Raw genomic sequence first — 19,715 nt, forward strand, 5'->3', positions numbered from 1 at the left:
GTAATTTTAAAACGTGGAAAGTGCCAAACGAGAGGGGTTGAAAATCAAAAATTTCTCTGTCAACAAAAACCACGGTTGTACTTGGCTCTTTCTTTCTTTAAAGCCCGGGGGGGTACTAGGTTTGCGAGGTGACGGGTATGTCCGAGCCGAAAATCGAAAATCGACCCTTTGAGAGACAAAATTTTGGTGATTTTGGGACCCTTTGAGAGACTTTTTCCTAAATTTTGGTCCATTTTTTCCAAATTTTGGTTTGATTTTCACCAAATTTTGGTCAAAATTCTTGGAAATCGTGACCCTTTGAGAGAGAAATTTTTGATTTTTGTGATTTTGGGACCCTTTCAGAGACTAACTTTTGAATTTGTACCCCTTTGAGAGACTTTTGAGGAATGAGAAAAGGTACCCTTATGGCTCGCACATACCCGGCACCCATTTTGCCTAAGTACCCCCCCCCCCGGGCTTTAAAGCTAGGTTCTAGCCTCAAACATTCTCAAAAGGCTTTCTCACTTGCGTAGATACTGAAAGAAAGACCTCTACTTAAACCATGTTGACTTAAACATTACTAGGTTCCCGAGTTTAGAAAATTTGATATAACATACTGCTCCTCTATAGCCCCCTTCACTCAGACCTCATTACATTTCTTGTTACAGTACTGTAAGAGTAGATTCACCTGATCAAGATGATATTTCTACTTTAATAGCATGTAAGAAGCAGATTTTCACTAGCATTAAACCTAAAGTTAGTCAGGTTTTTGTCTAACAGGCTAACCAAAATTTAGCTCATGAAAAAAACTCTTTCTCATCCCAGTGAATGTCAAGGAAACTTTCGCCACACCACTCAATATCTAAACAAGAAGCTGGAGCGGGGTGAAGGTCCAGCTGACGTGGCAATAACCGAATGTCGTCTGTATCGGGTTCCTTAAGTGACGGAAAAAACTTTCCTTCCCATCTTCCACTCTGAGGGGGGCTCTGAGCTTCTATTCTTTGACATTCATTGACACTTTCTTTGTATTGCTAAGTTTTGAAAGTTTTTGATGCATTTCCCGAAATTTCGAGACTTTTGCCACTTAGGGGATTCAAACCCACTCTATACACAGCACCTATTATAAGAACGCCAGCGCCTTAACCACTCGGCCATCGAGTCACAACTACATTAAGGAGTTCAAAGTTCCTTATAAACATGGTATTTACTTACTCCAAACTCTACCCGGGGGCTAAAACCCTAACCAGGGGTTGACTCCCATCCCCAACCCTAGCCCTAACCCTACCTGAAACAACCCTTTAATCTAAACAGGAAATTTGACTCTACTACCAATTCAACCCAAAGCATAGGTCAAACATCGCGCGGGTAGGCGGGGCAAAAATTGTAGATAGGCGGTTGGTTTAGCCTGGACTTGTTAATTTATTGCACGCACAGGCCCCGACAAAGACAAAATCTTTTCGATCAGTTGCTTTTTAAAGGTCCGTTCTGGTCTGCTGCGCGCTGGACCAAAGAATATTTAATTCACCCGAGTGAATTTCAGTACTGGGGCACAGAGACAGGGGTGTATTAATGGCTTTTTCCCAAAGCAACAAAAGCAACAGTTTGCTATCAACGATACAATACAATAGAATAGTAGGAGTGGTATCTCCATCTATATTTTTATTACCTACATGGTTGAAGAGATGACCAGACGATTTCAATCGAACGGAATCGATGATCGAACCAGTCGAACCAAATCGAAGATGAGAGCACATAAAAGGCCTGTGCTCTCTACTCGCCCCGCCCCGTCGTCACACAATTCGCCCCTTCGCCATTTACGATTGCTCCAAACATGTCACGCTCAGAGCAGGGCATTTGACATAAATTGCCTTCTCGTTCCGCACGCTTCTAACTTTACCATAGATTTAGTCTCAGTCAGGTAAGTCAGCATCAAAACAAATATGGCGACAGTTTTTCAACTTTTTGTTCATTCCTGAGAAAAAAGTGTACAAAAAGGAAGGTATTTCTAATGAATCATGCAAGTTAATGAAGCAATAGCACTTGATAGTATACAAGCAATAGCTGCAAGCTTTGGGTCATCTTTTGATGCAGAGAAAATTGTTGATACTATTGAAGAAAAGGTGAGACTATTATGGTTGTTTATTTAACGCTTAAAGGGAACTTTTGGAATGTTATCAAATAAATGTTTGAAAATCATGGATATCCAAAGTAATTCTTTTTAATAGGTGCTGTATAGCTTTTTAAAAGGACCCATTCTTTGTGTCAATATAAAAGACCTGCCTAATATGTAAAATTTGAACATAAAAATTTGTTTATAAAAGAATTTTGTTCACAATATGTTCTGTTGTTGGCGTTTTTGCCCGACCGTGACTCACCTTCAAAACATAAATACCAACAGTCTGAGAAATCCTTCTAATTGCACGCTTAAAATTCCGAGATTTAAACTCGTAATTGCACGGCTATCAAACATCAAATTGTAAGGTTTTGAAAAGTGTTTTTACCTATCAATTTCATGTTCCAAATAATCTAAATCAGTATTATAATCATTGCTTAGGGGCCATCAACTTTTGATTTTCAATTTTTTAACGGCATTTGGCCGTTAAGGCTCTGACCCCTCCCCCCCTCGACGTTAACGGCCATCAAATTCTCTAAAGTTAAAAAATTGTTAAAAATCGATGAAACTCTAAATTTTCTCCTTCACTTTAGTTGTTGCTTCGTCAGCCATCTTTAATTTCGCTACGGCCTTGCTCAGTGTGGCTCGAATCCTTCAGATCCTTGGTTAGAAAAAGCTATACCTGTTTCCTTTTTTCTTCCCAGATTCAACAAGCCATCAACCAACAAAATTACCACTGACATCTGAAAATTCACACAGCCTTTCCACTAGACACTTCTAAATTATCTGCCATTATGAAGATGTTCCGAAATTAACCAATCGGGTTTACAATCGGAATTCCTCTGGGAGATAGCGAGTCGGGAAATGTAAAGTTATGTAATAGGTAATACATAATTTTTCCGGGGGTTAAACTTATAAATAAAATTGAAATGGTTTGTTTTTTTCTTCATTATATATTTAAGTTTTCATTATCAAAATTCTAGAAATGCTAGTTTGTGGACCATATTAAAAAATGGTTATATATTTCGCAAAATAAACACTTACAAAAGCTATTACTTACTATTTTTACCCCCGCTTTTTAAACAACGTCTTCTGTGGGCGTGATATCAGGCGGAGACAAAACGCCCTCATCGTAAGATTCTCGGGTCGTCTTATTGTTTGTTCCTTTTGTCGAGTCTGTCGGTCCTATTGTTCATGCTAAATCCATACACGATGACGTCAATGTTTGGCGGCATACCTGAAAATAAAAAACAAAAAGATTATCATATTATTTTTGCATGAATTATGCTACCTTATACGTCATTATAAAATTATACAAAACGAAAGCCAGTCTAGGCCGCCCGCCTAGAGCGCGGGCCCTAATATTTTTTCTCTCGCGGTCTTCAGGGGAAAACGAAAGTGATCGATATTCTTCGAAGGAAGAATTTGCCAAACAAACCCCTAGACAAAAAGATGTATTTTGAGGTTGGGAATGGATCCTGCGAAGATGAAAAAATTTTGACTAGGCGTTTTTTTGGCAAAGCCAAAAACTCTAATTTTTTTCTTCCCTCAAGCTAAAAAGGTTACAGGTTTTGGGCAATCGAGGCAAAAATCAGCAAAAAGCTGGTATTTTCCGTAAATCTGAGAATCGCGATAAGATTCTCACTGTTGCTCAGTTTACATTTTAAAAATAAAGAAGATAATTTCTAAACTTTTTTCCGAAAGTTGCGCGAATTAATTATCTCTGTAAGGCCGATGAATGAAATTTATATATGAGTTTACCGCCGGACGCCCGCATCTCTAAAAAGCACCCGCATGAAAATTTCATTATTTTCAAAATTCATAAATTTTTCATTATTTCCATATTTCTTTACAACTACAACCTCTATCTTTGTTAAAATCGTCTCTACGCATGTTTACACGGGTAAACAAAGAAGATTTATTACAGAAAATGCTGCCGCCCTCAATCCTACAACTGCAGTGGGCGTCCCGCCCATATATCTGCCAAACCGCCCTGACCGCCATTTTAGTTTTTTGCAAAATCTAGCGCCACTGTAGCAATCGATCTTTATTTTTCGTTCGCAAAAGATGCGAAGGGTTGAAGCGAAGCAAAATTTTTTATTTTGAGAGAGCATGATTGGCAAAAATGGTGGATAAGGTGCTGTTGGGAAAATAATGAATAATGAATAATGAAATCATGCCGCATCTATTTTTGGGTAAGTTCATGACGGTAAACTCATATGTAAATTTCATCCGCCTAATCATAATCAAAAGAATAGCGGCATTTCAAAGAAAAAAGACCGACCGTCTGCGAAATTCAAGGGCCGCGCGGGCCGTCTAAACAAGGAACACGAGACATAAACATCGAGTCGTTTGTTTAAAATTATTCTAAAAAATAGCAAAGTGAATACTTTAGGTATATATGCAACTTTAGTAAATCCTAGTTGATAAAAGGAGGAAAAGAAATATGGAAAGTAACATTTGCATGGAATAAACGTCTCAAAAATCGATATTTTCTGGTGAAAAGAATTGATATGTGGTGAGTTGACCCCTAAACCTAAAGAGGTTTTCAACCTTCCCTTTACGGCACATGGTCGACCCCCTCCCCCCCTTAAGTCAATGGCCCCTTACATTGAGATACATCATTTACAAGTTATTAGAAAAGAAATGAAAACACTTTTCGTTTGTGCGAGTTCAAAATAGACGATTTTCCTTGAGTTTTCTTGGAAAAAAATCTGGAATGCTTGGTCAATTTTACGCAAAATTTTACGAAGATTCCAATTCAAAAATCAGTTTTTGTCTGTTTGACCATGGTTCCATCCGTTTTTTAAAAAAGTAAGCCCCACCATATTACTCAAGCTTCTTCAAGCAGGGCGGAAAATTAAGCGTGCAATTGCACATGGGTGGACTCGGGCGCACTATGATAAGCGCGCATTTACAAGTTTATGCCTGCGGAAGTTAAGCGTGCAATTAGAAGGATTTCTCAGACTAACCAAGCTGGCTCAGTCGCAATAGTGTCAAAAAAAATTTCGATTGAAAGTTTACCTCGCCTACCTACATTGCATGTGCGTTTGCGTAGGATAAAATGGCGAAATGCAAAAATCGATTTTGGCAAATTTTTTTTGGAAAAATGACCCTACAAGATTTGACTACATCTTTTTATTCCATGAAGCAATTACTTTCAAATTCTTATTGAACGGTTGTGGCTTCTTCATAAAGACAAAAGACAGATCTGGACTTATTTTGTACTTTCCAGTCTCTTGTTCGTAGTTTTTCTGACTTTCTGGTTCTTTGTGAGTTATTTTCTATGTTTTCTAACTTACTGAATGACTTACCAACAGATCGCCACCGGTGGGATTCGAACCCACTAAATGCAAAGTTCCGAAGTTTTGTAACCCATTGCCTTATCCACTGCGCCACGGATTCATACCAGGATGGCGCTTCTGATGGCTATTTATATTGTACAAACTGCAGACCAGACTGTATTAAGAGAAAATTACAAAAGAGTGCTTGTTTCGAGCTCCAACCCTAACCCTAACTGATAATAACCCAATTCCTAGCCAATCTGATACGTAACCACACCCAAACCACATCCATACCCAACCCTACCAGGTCGCCTGTAGGTCCTGATGACACTCTTCCATCATACCGGATCCGAACAATAGCTACATGTCTTTCGTCTCTATGAAGAAGCCTTCACCTTATTGAACTAGAGAAAGCAAAAGTGAAATCGTGCAATCTGATTGGATGAAAAAAAAACCGTGCGTGTGAACTGGAACCGAAAAATAATTATCATTCTAAAACAAGATGACGGTGAGAAAAGCACGTCTTTTCTCTGGTTTCTTTTAAGGTTTTATCTTATCTTATCTCATTTACTTTAATTACCGTAAATTCTTGAAAAAGTACCCGGGCGCTTATTTAATTTTTCAGGCTCTAAGGGGGGCGCTTATTCAAGCAGGGCGCTTATTTTTTTATTGCAGAAATTCGTATATCAACAAATTCGGAATCTGCTTAAAAACTTAAACTGTTTTAAAGGGTTGATTTTTCAAAAAAGGATGAATAAAAGAAAAATTGGAAAAATCCAATTGACAATTTCTATCATTTTATTCTCAATCGTTTTCTTTCTTTTTAAGACACAAGTATCTACTCAATATCTTATTCAATCAATAACAATATTCGAATAAGCGCCCCTCCCTGGAGGGGGCGCTTATTCAAAGGGGGCGCTTATTCAAAGGGGGCGCTTATTCGAGCGGGGCGCTTATAATATTATGGTAACTAAAAGGGGGCGCTTATTCGAGCAGGGTGCTTATTCAAGCAGGGCGCTTATTCGAGGATTTATGGTAGTAGAGGCTTCTTCAATGTTTGGGGAAGGTAAGTCTATAAAAGTTATTTGTTTTTCGGTGGAAAAAAGTGTTTAAAAAAGCATTTTTTGTGCTCAAGGTTTGTTTTTCTTCGCAAATTTTTGTCTTCAATATTAAATAAATGAAGGAGTATTTCACTGATGGTTATGATTTTTTCACAGAACATAGTAAAACTATTCAGGAACTTGGACCTTTTTGCAAAATTTCAAAAAATCTATTAGTTCTGGAGATATATTGAAAAGTTTAGACATTGGTAGTTCGCCAGTCACGGAAATCCTTGCATTTGCACAGGGTTCGACATGCGGCAAATGCAAAGGGTCGAAAACGAAAGTGGCGAAAAAAAACCCTGCAAGTACTGTACACTCGATCACTGCGACCCGTTGCATTTACACAGAGTGGAAAAATGTTACACTTGATTATAAAAAAATGCACAGATCAAAATCTTAACCCGTAGACAAAAATTTTCTAAAAAGGCTAAAGAATCTTTTAAAGAGAAAATGAAAATGGCATTCGTCTTCGTTTTATGCTATTTTCATTTTAAAGTTGAGATTTGTTAATTTTCGCGCACTTTGCCTTACACATTCTAGCTCATTTACACAGGGTCGGAAAAAATCGTTGAAACTGTTGCAAATGCACACCCCGTGCAAATGCAAGGATTTCCGTGACTGTTCGCGTTCGCATTTCGCGTTCTCAAACCAAACGCACTTGATTGAGTCCCACTTGAGTTTCTTCCCGTCCACCCTCATTGAAATTATCAAGTTGAAATCCACTGACATGATAAGAGCTGTGCTAAAAACTTCACCATCAATTTGATGGCATCAAAAATGATGATGAGACAATATCTACCATCAACTGCTCTAACTTGGGACTATTTGACAAAAAACATGGGGCGACAATTCGGCCACCATTTCACCAAACCTCCAAAGTCATTTGAATTGAGTTAATGAACGGCGTATTAAAAAATACACAATTTCTCTTTTGCACCGAGTAGGCTTTTGAATAGAGATATGAAAAAAAATCCGTAGTGGAACACACAAATGTTTGGAACGAAGAAGACCAAATTAGTGGCAAAACAGTGGAGCATTTGATGTCACTCACGTGACAAGTTAATCCCATCAGGTGATAGGTGATTAGGCGTTCTCTGATTCTCCAATTGGCGTCCAGTCATTTTGAATGAAAACAAAAAGTGCGTTAAATTTTAAGTTTATCAATCATACTTTCTGTCATAGCATGTCACAATAACTTGACGGAGTTATCAAAACAAATTTGTTGTCAAAGAGATTTAACAGTAAGTGAAAATACAGGCCCTATCAACAGTCCCATGTTTCGACCAATTGTCCCAAGTTAGAGCAGTTGACACACTGTTTTAAATTATTCAATAAAACATCATGCAGCCTTACAGAGGGGACTCAGGGGAGTACTGAGAATCTTTTTTGTTCACTCTTTTCACAATGTATAATTTATGTGAATTATGCACTTCAGGTTTCATCTACGCATGTTTTGGTCATACTGTAAATTAATAAAAACAACCTAGAGGGTGATTGTTAATGCATGGTAGATAATTTTTACACTAAAGCAGTCTTTTTTGGCATAGATTATTAAAATATGGCATATCCTTGTAGCTGCATTGGTTGTGCATTTACAACAGGTTTTCCATGCCCAGCATACAAGTAAATGTCTGGGGCAAAACATGCTAATTTGACCTTTAAATCAAAAATGGCAAAATGAGAAGGCCGCTACCCACTCAGCATTTTATGGTCGGCGAACAAGGCGCACTGCTTGATTATTGCATGAATTACATAAATTAAGCCTTCAAAGGCTGTCGCTTTGAGCGCAACAAGAGTTGAAACTTTTCAACTTTTTTCGCTGAGCTGTGCAGCTTCTTTTAGCCAATCAGAAAAGACATTTAACTCTCTTGTACCGTGTGCAAAAAATATCAACAATAGAAAAAAGAAAAAATGTGCAGCATATCTCCCCTTTATTTTGGATCAATGGAATGGGAAAAGCGTTCAGCGACCAAAGCGCCCGAGCTGCGTGCCTTGTTCGCCGACCATAAAATGCTGAGTGGGTAGCGGCCTTTACATTTTGCACTAATGGGGCAAAAAGGGAAAAAGCTTTCAAAAGAACTTTTTTGTAGAAAAACAAAAAAATAAATTACTTACTTAGAAAATCATTATAAGAAAGTGCTAGCATGAATCTGAAGTACGTTTTCGCTATTAAATCATCAAAAATTGACAAAAAAATATTACCATATTAAAAAATTATAATAAAGTATACTAAAATTTTTTGACCGCCTACGTCGTATACTTGGTCAGGATGAAAAGGCTCTCAACTGTGGCAACTCTAGCCCTATGTCATTACAGGCTCGTATCGTTTAAGAGCTTTTAGATTCTTTTTAATCTCTTCAATGCTGAGCAGATCTTCATTAACTTTCCGACCATCAAACAGTTTTTATAATTCCTAAACAAATATTGGGATTTCATTATTCAGTTCATCTTGAGTCGAATCTTTTGACGGATCATTTTGATTGAAGTGGTGTTCAAAAATGAGTCATTATAACTTTAAGGTTTTCTCAGATTTTCTATCGAAAAGTGATCAAACCTACACAATCAGCGAAAACGTTATTAAAGTCTGTATGTATTCCGTTCTTAGCTTTCAATGTTATTCAGTAAATTAGACATTTCCTCATGAAGAAATTCAATCATTTTGTCGTCAATAATAGAAAAGACAATTTTCCATTTAACAGGTGTTCTCTTTCGTATATTTTAATATCTTGCTTACCTGGTAGATGGATACAGCAAATTTTAGTTTGAATTCATGGTGGCCACGCTCCTGGAAATTCCTGGAATATCCTGGAATTAATGTTTTCTCCTGGAAAGTCCTTGAAACTCCTGGGATTTCTTGTAATTTTTCAAAATGTCTTGGAATGTCCTGGATATTCTAAATTCTTTGAATATATTTTTTTTTCAATCGACTTTTTGGACCTACCCCGGTGGGCTGTAGGTCCTATAAATTAACCTCTGTTCGTCCGTTCGTTCGTCCGTTCGTTCGTCCGTTCGTTACTAGCTTTTCTCGGGATTGGCTCATCAGTTTTTCCTAATTTTTGGCACAAAGATGCAAAATGGTAATGCCCAAAATGTGACGGAGCCCGATTTTCGAAAAAAATTCATTTCCGGCCGAAAATGCCGGAAATATGCCGGAAAAACCGGTTTTTTGGCATTTTCTCGAGATTTCATCATTAGTTTTTTCTGATTTTTTGCACAAAGATGCGTATTAACAATGTCTAAAGTCTAAAACATGGCCTAGTCCGATTTTTGAGAAAAATTCTATTCCGGCTGAAAATGCCGGAAATATCCCCCGGAAATCGCCGTTTTTGCAGATTTTCATCGGACTTTTTTCCTTATATTTTCGTTGTTTTTTTTCACACAAAAACATTATTGATAGCAATGCCCACCATCAAGCATGGTTTAATTGTCAATAAAAGTGATTTTTGAAGCCGGAGCTTTCTAAAAATCGCCGGAACAGCCTATTTTCGCCGGAAAAACGGTATTTCTTGAATTTCTCGAGCTGTACTACTTTATATTTTTTTTCATGAAAATTTTGCATACTGATGCAAAATGACAATACCTAAAATGTGACGGAGCCCGATTTTCGAAAAATATTTTTTCCCGGCCGAAAATGCCAGAAATATGCCGGAAAACCGTTTTTTTTTACATTTTCTCGAATTTTCATCTTTAGTTTTTTCTGATTTTTTGCAGAAAGATGAGTATTTGCAATGCTCAAAACATGGCCGAGTTCGATTTTTGAGAAAAATTTTTTTCCGGTTGAAAATGCCGGAAATCGCCGTCTTTGCAGATTTTCATTATATGTTTTCCTTGTATTTCTATGTTCTTCACACAAAAACATTATTGATAACAATGCTCACTATCAAGCATGATTCAATTGTCAATAAAACTGATTTTTGCGACCAGAACTTTTTATTAATTTTTCCCTACAACCCTTCCCTCTCCCCCCATCAACAATCAATGATGAATTTATTGCGTTATGCATTTTCGCTAAACGCTATATTTTCTGACTGATTTTTTTCTCCTCGCATTGCTATCTAACTTTCATCATCAGGTAGGTCCATTCAGCATCTAGCTTGTTCGTTTCGCATTCTAAAATTGGAAAAATCATTTGATATTTTCCTTGCTGAGATAGTAATATTTTATTTTTTTATCCTGGAAAATCCTTGATTTTTTCTGTTTAATGCTATTTTGTCCTGAAATATCCTGGAATTTGATGATCTAAAGTCCTGGAAAAAGTCGAAATTTGTCCTTGAAAGTCCTTGAAAGTCCTTGAAAGTCCTGGAATTTGAAAAAAATAATTATGTGGCCACCATGTTTGTGTTTAAATTTCATTTTGTAAGTCAGCAATTTCACGCAATCTCGCAAATTTTGATTTCATGAATAAACACCCAAATAAAGTTCCATTATATAAAGTAATGGAAACAACCCCTGTCCCTATTCTTTAAAAAAGGTTTCAGGAGTGATCATTGCTAAATGCTAGGGAAACAGATGTTATTTAATGTCCAGTTGATTGCGCAAAAAAAAAGATATCTATGCGTTTTTTTTTTAAGAATGATGGTGTTTTTTCGTTTCATCATCAATTTTCTTACATCATTCTTAGGTTAGAGTGCAAATTCAAACTAGATTTACATGTAATACATACGTCCAAAGCATATAAAATGGTATTTTTGTGAAAGTGTTAAGCTTTACTGGGGAATTATTGGCAATTCACAGTTAAAATATGCTCTGAAATGGCAATTTCTTCCTGAATATTCTTATTAAGAAAGCGTGTAGTGTGTGGTATCAAAAAGCTAATAAGCTACAAATTGAGCTGGAAAAATACACCGTTTAATTAAACAACACAAGGAATAATCCTTTGCATGCATACAGGTTGAAGAAACAGTCTTAATTTCAAGCTAGAAAAAAACCTTTTGGATTTCTTTAATGGGATTAATTTCTGCAAGAGGGAGGAAAAACGTATTTTGAAATTTTAGGGAACAGTTTGGGTATTTTCAGCCTTGGAAAAAAGTTTTTTTTAAAAGGTCTCTCAATTTTTATTGAACATCGCAATGAATTCTGATATCTGACGCTATTCAATGTGATTTAACTCAAATTGAATCCTCATCTGCGACTTTTTGCTTAATGGAAGAGGGGATTTGTTCAAAGTAAGAATTTGGTAAAGGTGCATACAGTATACTGCCGGTTATTCGAATTATCCTGCACTATAAATGAGATGGTGTTCTCCTTGGATCTATACTTACCCAATTCAGGCAAAAACATACACTCAGTTATTCGAACTTCAGTTATTCGAACTTTTTCAGTTATTCAAAGCGATTTCAATTTCCCTTAGGGCCTATTATAGACTAAATCCCCCTCAGTTATTCGAATTATTTTTGTTATTGGGAGATCGTCAAGTGAGAACATTGATTTTTTTGTGATAAGACGATTTTATTCTTCAAAAAATCAGACTTCAATGTTCATGTCTATTATTTACACTCTTCAAAAGTTCAATATTCTCCTTCTGCCTTTCATATTTTAAAACATGTTAACAATTTTTTCAAACTTATTCTTTCTTCAGAAAGTAAAAAAAATGTTTATTGAATATTACGCTAAAAGAAAGCGAAATGCCTCAATTACTTCAGAAAAGTTAACCCATGAAGGTTAAAAGTTGGAAATCTGGCGGAAAACGAATTTTACAGCTATTCGAACTCCCGGCTATTTGTAGTAAATTCTTATCCCCCTTTTGGAGCTTTGAATAGCCTATAGTCTACTGAAGTTTCTTTCCTGCGGGTTAGCCCCCCCCCAGATATTTTAGACAGTTTGATTGTCAAATAAAAATGAAAAATTGGCATTTGCATTACGCACTAAAATGTACTTCTTTTAAAAAATATCATAACTATCCAAAAAAACGTGATTTTAGGAATAAAAAAACATTTAGATTTAAAGAAAAATGGTGACAGAAGACAAGATTTTGTTGCAGCTTTATGAACCCGTCTCCTGGATTTCCATTTTCCTTTTGCCCCCTGTTCTTATTTTCGCCATTTTGAGGGTTTTTTAGAAACTGCAAAGCCTTAAAATGTTCTTAACTTGCTCTTAAAATTTTGGCCATGTAAGCCTTATGTTATTATATAGTTTGTTCTTATAAAACGTTTATTTATTTATCATTCATTTTTGTTCATATTGTTACAGGATGGCACACGCTATTATAAAGTACGATGGGTCAAATATTCATGGGAACCAGCTGCAAGTTTCACACACCTTGAACATCTCATACGCACTTTTTGGTCACAAAGTCATCATGAAACTAACGAAAATATAGGGGAAGGATCAAAGGTAGGTCAAATTTCGTATATAATTGTTACCTCTAAATTACAATTTACAATAATAAATAGTGGATTTTATTCAAAATACACGCTTTTTTTATAAGAATGGTGTAAATCCATTTCATCATGGATATTCTTAACTCTTTGGTCGAAATTATCCTGAAATATTCTTACAGTATTCTTAGATTAAGGTGAAAACCAAGCCTGAATCTAGCATGCAACATATACCTCAAGCAAGAGGTTCTTAGCATTGCTTGGGATTAAATGGCGATATACAAGTAAAAGGCTATAGATATGACATTCTTAGCTTCAGTTGCCTATTCCATGATGGTAATATTCTTACGAGATTCTTAATATTTTGGCTATTTTCATCATGGACATTCTTATAAAGTATATTCTTATAAAAAAGCGTGTATCTAATCGTTGGGTTCTAATAGCAGGCTCATATATGGTACTGGTTAGAAAATTACAAAGAATAATCTATTTGTACACACTGATAAAACGGCAACTGATTATATCGAAATTGGCCCTTTTTATCGCTAACCTGTCCATAATAAACAAATATTTTGAATAAACAATAATGCACTTTCTACATCATTTTCATATGTGTATGCATGGTGTCTTGAGATTGTCTTTAACAAATAAAAATCAAATGAAGAAATAGATACTCAAGCCCTTTCTTGTCACATTCATTTTTGCTTCAATGCCACAAGAATAATAACGGAGTATGATGAACCAAAATAAAAGTCTTTGGTTACGCCATTGTAAGCCCAATATGTATAATGATCTCGTCTATGATAGTCAGTTATTTTCAAATATTTTCCTAATTCTTGTGGATGTAAGATCATGACTTCAGATTCACTCAACACTTTTTCGTTCAGTCCTGCCACCACTAAATCGCACATCTGTTCCTCTACTTTCCCACGTTTCAACAACAATGACAAAAATTCAGTATATTTCTTGACCTCTTTACGAATCAAAACAAACTTTTCGTTGAAATATTGTCTATGGTTTTCCATTGAAGTTGATAAATCTTGATACCATTTTTGATATGTTCCAGAATAAGAATTCCTTCGTCCTGTTCCGAAAAAACGATTTGCTCCTTCAAAAAATCGTTCAGCATTTTCTTTGTTGTTTACGATAGCTGGTTCTCGTTGGATTGACATTCTGCTGCTTCCCAATGCTTTTGAATCTCTTTGACTCGAAACTCTTTCAATTCCTTGGGCTGATTTGTCTTGTTGTTTTGAAGTTTTGTTGCTTTCCAATACTGGTATGTCTGGTTGATCCGAAACTCTTTTATTACTCAATACTGGTATGTCTGGTTGATCCGAAACTCTTTCATTACTCAATGCTGGTGCATCACGTTGGGTGGATACTCCTTTTTTGGCAGGTTCTTTTCTTGATTCCACTTTATCCATTTCCAAAAGCTCAATTTGAAGTTTCATTTTCTGAACTTGTTGTTCGAGTTCTTTTCGTATCTCATTTTTCTCTTTTTCACATTCCAATGACATCATACCCATTTGGTTCTTCACCTCCTGGATTCTTTCATCAGCCTCGATGTGTTTATGCTCGGCTTTTAATTTCATCAACTCAATGTCATTTCTTAAGCGTTGCACTTCTTTTTCTAGCTCTATTGTTTTGTCCTTTTGTTGATTCTCTTTCTCTATTTCCTTTAATTTAAATTCATTCTTCAGCTCCAATACTTCTATTTTATGATTCCGAATCAGATTTTCGATCTCTTTGGCATGCTCGTGTTTTAACTTTGTAACCATTTCGTCGTCCATTGTTGTTCTAAGTTCTACCAAAACTCAAAAGGAAAGTCTTGTTTGATCCATTTTTCAGAAGATGTTACTTGTTTTGTTCTAAAAATACAAATCGTTCAATTCTAAAAAGTTTCTAAAATATTTTGGTTTCTTGAAAAATAAATTAGTGAAAAATATGTAAACATTTGGTCAAAGTCAATTTTTTTAAATGCCCTCCCCCCCCCCAATTTTCCAAAGTGGTGCCCCCACCCACCAGTTTCTAAACGTTTACTAATTCATTTGCCTAGGCATAGCGAGGAAGGAAATGTTTAGTGGATAAGAGTAGATATATCTTTGATGAATGGAAACGGGATAAACAGGCCCACCATGGTTGCGGCCGACTAGAAAATTTTTGAAAATCGACTGCCAAGATACCCTAAATCACTAAATAAAAATAGACAAATTTGACACTTGCTAGATAAAGAAACGATGTGTAATGCGAGCGAAGCGAGCGAAAAAATTTATGTTTTATGATGTCAATATTGTTGTCAGCAAATTGGTCTTGGGGCGCAGTTAGATTTTCATTTAATAATACCATATTGTACACAAAAAAACTTGTAAATTAGCTAGATTGCAAAGAAGTTACCAATTAACTTTATTGCAAGCGAAGCGAGTAAAAAAAATTGCAAGTAATTTAAAATTTCCTTATAGAAAAAGTGGGTAAAGCGTTTAAATGTGCAAAATACTTACTTAAAGTATGTCTCAATAAAATTTACAGCGGGACAAAAAAGGCTGTAACTTTTGATATAATTCTTATTAGAAAGTGGTTTTGTGCTCGTTAAAAAGATAAGTCGGAGTGGAATGTTATCAAAAAAGAAAAATCTTTCAAAAATGGAAAAATGAAGAAGAAGAAAATTAATTTCTTGTAGAATAATGCTTTGATCTTCATTTTTATATCAGGTTCTTCAATCTTAAGACGTTATAAATGCGAAAAAAATTCAACCAATTATTTATTCAGTCAAAAAATACAGCTTAAAACTTTGCCCTAGTCGACTTCAAAAAGAGCTCTTTTTTGTTGTTTTTTGAAGTAAATAAGTGAGAAACTTTCGACTATATCTTTCGATTGAATAAAGTTTTTTGAATTTTTTTGTTTTGTTAAAATTCCACTCCTGTTGTCTTTTCAACAAGCCCAAAACCGCTATCTAATTCTAATTTTATCAAAGGTTATAGCCTTTTTGTCTCCGCTGCAAATTAAATTGAGACAGACTTTAGGTATGTTTTTGTCACAAATTGTTACAAATTTAAACTATTTCGTCTCCCATTGTTTAAGTTCCACCACCAAAACTCACAAGCAAAACTCATATCATTCACCAATTCATAAACTGATGTCAAGTTCCCAAATAAACAAAAAACAGTACTGTTTGCACAGTTATAAAAGGTTTTAAAACCAAACCAAAACATAGGGGAAGGACCAAAACAACTGCAGCTATTAATGCAGCTATTAATGAAATACCAAGGAAACCACGAATTGCAGTTAAATGGGATTAAAATACGCTTACAATCAATTTGAAATTAATAAAGCAACGCTCACTATCATGTTTTTTTTGTTCCCTTGTTTATAATTGACTTTATAAGACCAGTAGCAACGGATCTAATAAAATTCGAGCTGTTTATACGATATAAAACTAGTAAATAAATGGTTAGCTTAATACCTTCTTTAGGTGCAGTCCATGATGTCCTTGTGCACAAGAGACCAGCCTGCCATATGCCTTGGAATAAATTATTTTAAAATACTAAAAAATTAAATCTCGTCAGAATTATTACTAAAGGAAATTGTGTAGTAAAAAAGTTGATTATACTTAAACACGAAAGTTTTATCGCAATCATGTCAATAGTCCAATAAGTTCGTCACCATGATCTTTACGTTGCAATACCATTTTCTCTGATTATATTCACAACAGAAACTGTTACCGATCTCTCCTCGACCTCCTGATCCACTACCTCAGTATCCACATTGTACTATCGAAAGTTCTGCCATTCATCAGAATCACGTGACACAACAACAACAACTCCATCAGCAACTTCCAGGTATACCTATCGTTTTGATTTTGTTTTTTTCAGGTTCAAATTCAAATTCGTATCTTTCATTTAAAGCACTAAGGCAAAATCCCTCTATGACCCCCATGAACATGACACTAATTTTAGCAGGATCTAAAAGCTAAAATTAGTTCCCCTAAGGTAATAGCATTCACCCCTTGAGTATCTAAAAATATAGGCAGCTTTTGCTCGATGCACCCTCGAGGTTAAAAATGATTAAACGATGAGAATACGAGTTCTTCTCAATGAATTTATTACGTTTTTTAATTCATTTCCTCCAGGGCTATCAACAGAGAAAACTAATAATTCCATTCTGAGTGACCTTGACCAAGTGGTTGCCAGTTTCACGTCCGTACACACCACATCTCAAGAAAACCAACATCAACAAAACCGACAGAAAGAGCAAGTCGTCCAATCCATTTCACATTCTCTGCAAGCTACTGTCAATGAAACGGAAGGGTTACCGATACTTCCGGTCAATCTCCATCCCGCATTGCATTTAGAAACGGTCGTCCAGAACAGCGGTGTGGCAGAACAAGCTTTACTGAAAGATGATGGTAGGTCACCAAAAAAGTTGTTATTCTCAATGCGATGCCATCTTGTTTTCATACTATCTTTTTCTGGATATCCATAAGTATGGAAATTAGAATGTTCTTCTACAATTTTATAGATTTTACATAAACTCTTGGACTGGCATAAATCTTTTGAGATTGTGTAACCTTTAAGCCGAGACCAGGGCTAAAACTCATCAAGTAACATCCGAATTAAACGTCGATGATGTTGGCCCTGAGAAAGAGAGGTACTTTTGGGATGCGATTGGTTAATTTCGCAAAGATGAATCCTCAAAACTTTGTAACCTGCTTTTACCCAAACGAAAAGAAAATCATAAATCATATTACGGAAATAAGTCCTTTTAGGAAACAGAAATTTTCATACAAGTTTTTTTTTATAAGAATATCCAAAATTTTTGAAGCCTTGGGATGTTCTTAATTTTTGAGTTTTAAGCCTAAAAATGTTCTTAACATGTTCTGTAATATTTTTGCCATTTTGTGAGTATTTTTGTCTATTTTCCTATAAAATTCGTTGTTCTAGAGTTCGCAAAGCCTTAAAATGTTCTTAACTTGTTCTTGGCATTTTGGCCATATAGTTTGTTTTTATAAAAACACGTTTACTGTATATGCTTTTCAGTTCCTATGCTACCGGCCATCAAGATGAAAGATCCCGAACAAGAAAAGAAACGGCGTAAAATTCCCGGCACCTGCGATATCTGTGGTAAACAATTCAAATCGACCACCAACATTGCTGCACACAGGAAACTTCACACCGAAGAAAAGAAGTTTGAATGTCCACAATGTGGAAAGAAATTTCGACGAAAACTTCATTTAACCAGACACGTGAAATCGCATGCTGGAATTAAAGGCTTCTCTTGTGAGATTTGTGATGCTAAATTCAGTAGTAAATGGTAATTATCTTGTGAAGGATCTTTATAAATCAAACGTTTACAGGTTTTCTGGTGCTTAAGTGTTTTGTGAAAAATCAAATGGGGTGCTCAAGTCAGTTTTCGTATTTAAGTCAGTGTTTTTTACACTTTTGGCAAAAACGTGAAAATTTGGGCACTTTTTTGAAATATAATTTTCAAATAAAGTACTTTGCAACATTCTTAACATCAAAACATATCGAACGACAAAGTTTGTGATATACTGTATGCAAACAATGTTACCAAACTCTACTTATATATATCTTCGAACAAATTTTATTTAAGTTTGAACGATTTTATTCATGGTATTCGTAATGTTTCTTTTTTCTACGGACGGAAACACCCCGGTTTTTTTAAATTTGCATATATTGGCAAAAACCGGAGTGTTTCCATAGAAAATATAACATTAGGAATACCATGAATTGTTCACCCTTTAAGAAATGAATACTTTTCTTTTCCAGGTACATGCAAGCACACGCAGTCATTCATACCGGAGATAAACCGTTCCAATGCACCATTTGTGAGAAACGTTTTAACAATAAAGCCAATCTCAAAAAACATAAACTAACACACGGTAACCAACGCCCTTACGTATGTAACGTATGCGGTCAAACGTACCGTCAAAGCTATGACTTGAAACGTCATATGGCTTCACATACGGACCCGGTCACATCTTTCTCGTGTTCTCAGTGCGGGAAAATCTTCGCAAGGAAATCATATCTCCAAAGACATTTATTGATCCATACTAGCGAGCGGAAATATGAATGCACGCATTGTGGTCGTAAATTTTTACAGCGTGGGCAATTAAATTTCCACGTGAAAAACCAACATAAAACTGTGAGAAACGAATCGAATAATTCTGAAACCGACGCTAATATGCGAGACTCAATAAAGCCAATGTTACCAGACTGCAGAGGAGAGAACTCGGAATTAATCGAACCTAGACTATCATCCGAGAATGATAATTATTCAATAAATGATAGTAATAAAACTAGCGTCTATGCTATAAGGGATTCTGAGAGGTTGCCAGAGAACGTGAAGATATCGAGGAAGTGTTCAGAAGACGACGATAATAATGAGAAAAGAGAAGTTTTATATTCAAAGGTCTTTGATAAGTTATCTGTTGTGCCTACGAAACAGAACGAAATCGCGAATCGATGTGATAAAATTGAGGCGGTTTCAAAGCAGAATTTTAATGAAATAATTCCTTTAGACAGAGATGGACAGCAAAGGAGCTATGTTGATCTTTTATTATCGCCGGACGATAATGATAGGGCGCTGACCACAAAGACGTTATCTTTTGATAACGACAAAGAACAATCAAGGAAAAGTCGTGTTGTTAGGGACATCTCTAATAGTCTTAATTTAACTCCAAGAAATTGTAAAATTGTTAGAAAATCAGAATCTTAGTGGTGATATTTAACAATATGTATTAAATTTTAATTTTATTTAAAGATTATTGATATTTATTAAATTGATGGATTAATTTTTAATGCAGAGTTCGATCTATTACAACGCGAGGAAATATCTACTTATCTGACATATTTTTTTCAACTTTTCGTTCAAAGGCGAAAAAAATATTTTTTCTGGAGCTTTT

The 19,715-nt window shown here is 35.6% G+C and overlaps 1 protein-coding gene across 1 annotated transcript; it reads left to right on the top strand.

The window, feature by feature from the left end:
• The first annotated feature begins 1,874 nt into the window (after window positions 1-1,874).
• On the top strand, window positions 1,875-19,658 carry LOC136808824 (uncharacterized). Its single transcript, XM_067065372.1, has 6 exons — window positions 1,875-2,099; window positions 12,669-12,812; window positions 16,506-16,632; window positions 16,923-17,198; window positions 17,830-18,103; window positions 18,580-19,658. Exons 1-6 carry the CDS (start codon window positions 1,995-1,997, stop codon window positions 19,526-19,528), a joined length of 1,875 nt encoding a protein of 624 aa, XP_066921473.1. The 5' UTR covers window positions 1,875-1,994; the 3' UTR covers window positions 19,529-19,658.
• Window positions 19,659-19,715: the final 57 nt, after the last annotated feature.

Source organism: Clytia hemisphaerica, unplaced genomic scaffold (assembly GCF_902728285.1).
Source record: "Clytia hemisphaerica strain Z4C2 unplaced genomic scaffold, Clytia hemisphaerica genome assembly, whole genome shotgun sequence".
Taxonomy (NCBI): domain Eukaryota; kingdom Metazoa; phylum Cnidaria; class Hydrozoa; order Leptothecata; family Clytiidae; genus Clytia; species Clytia hemisphaerica.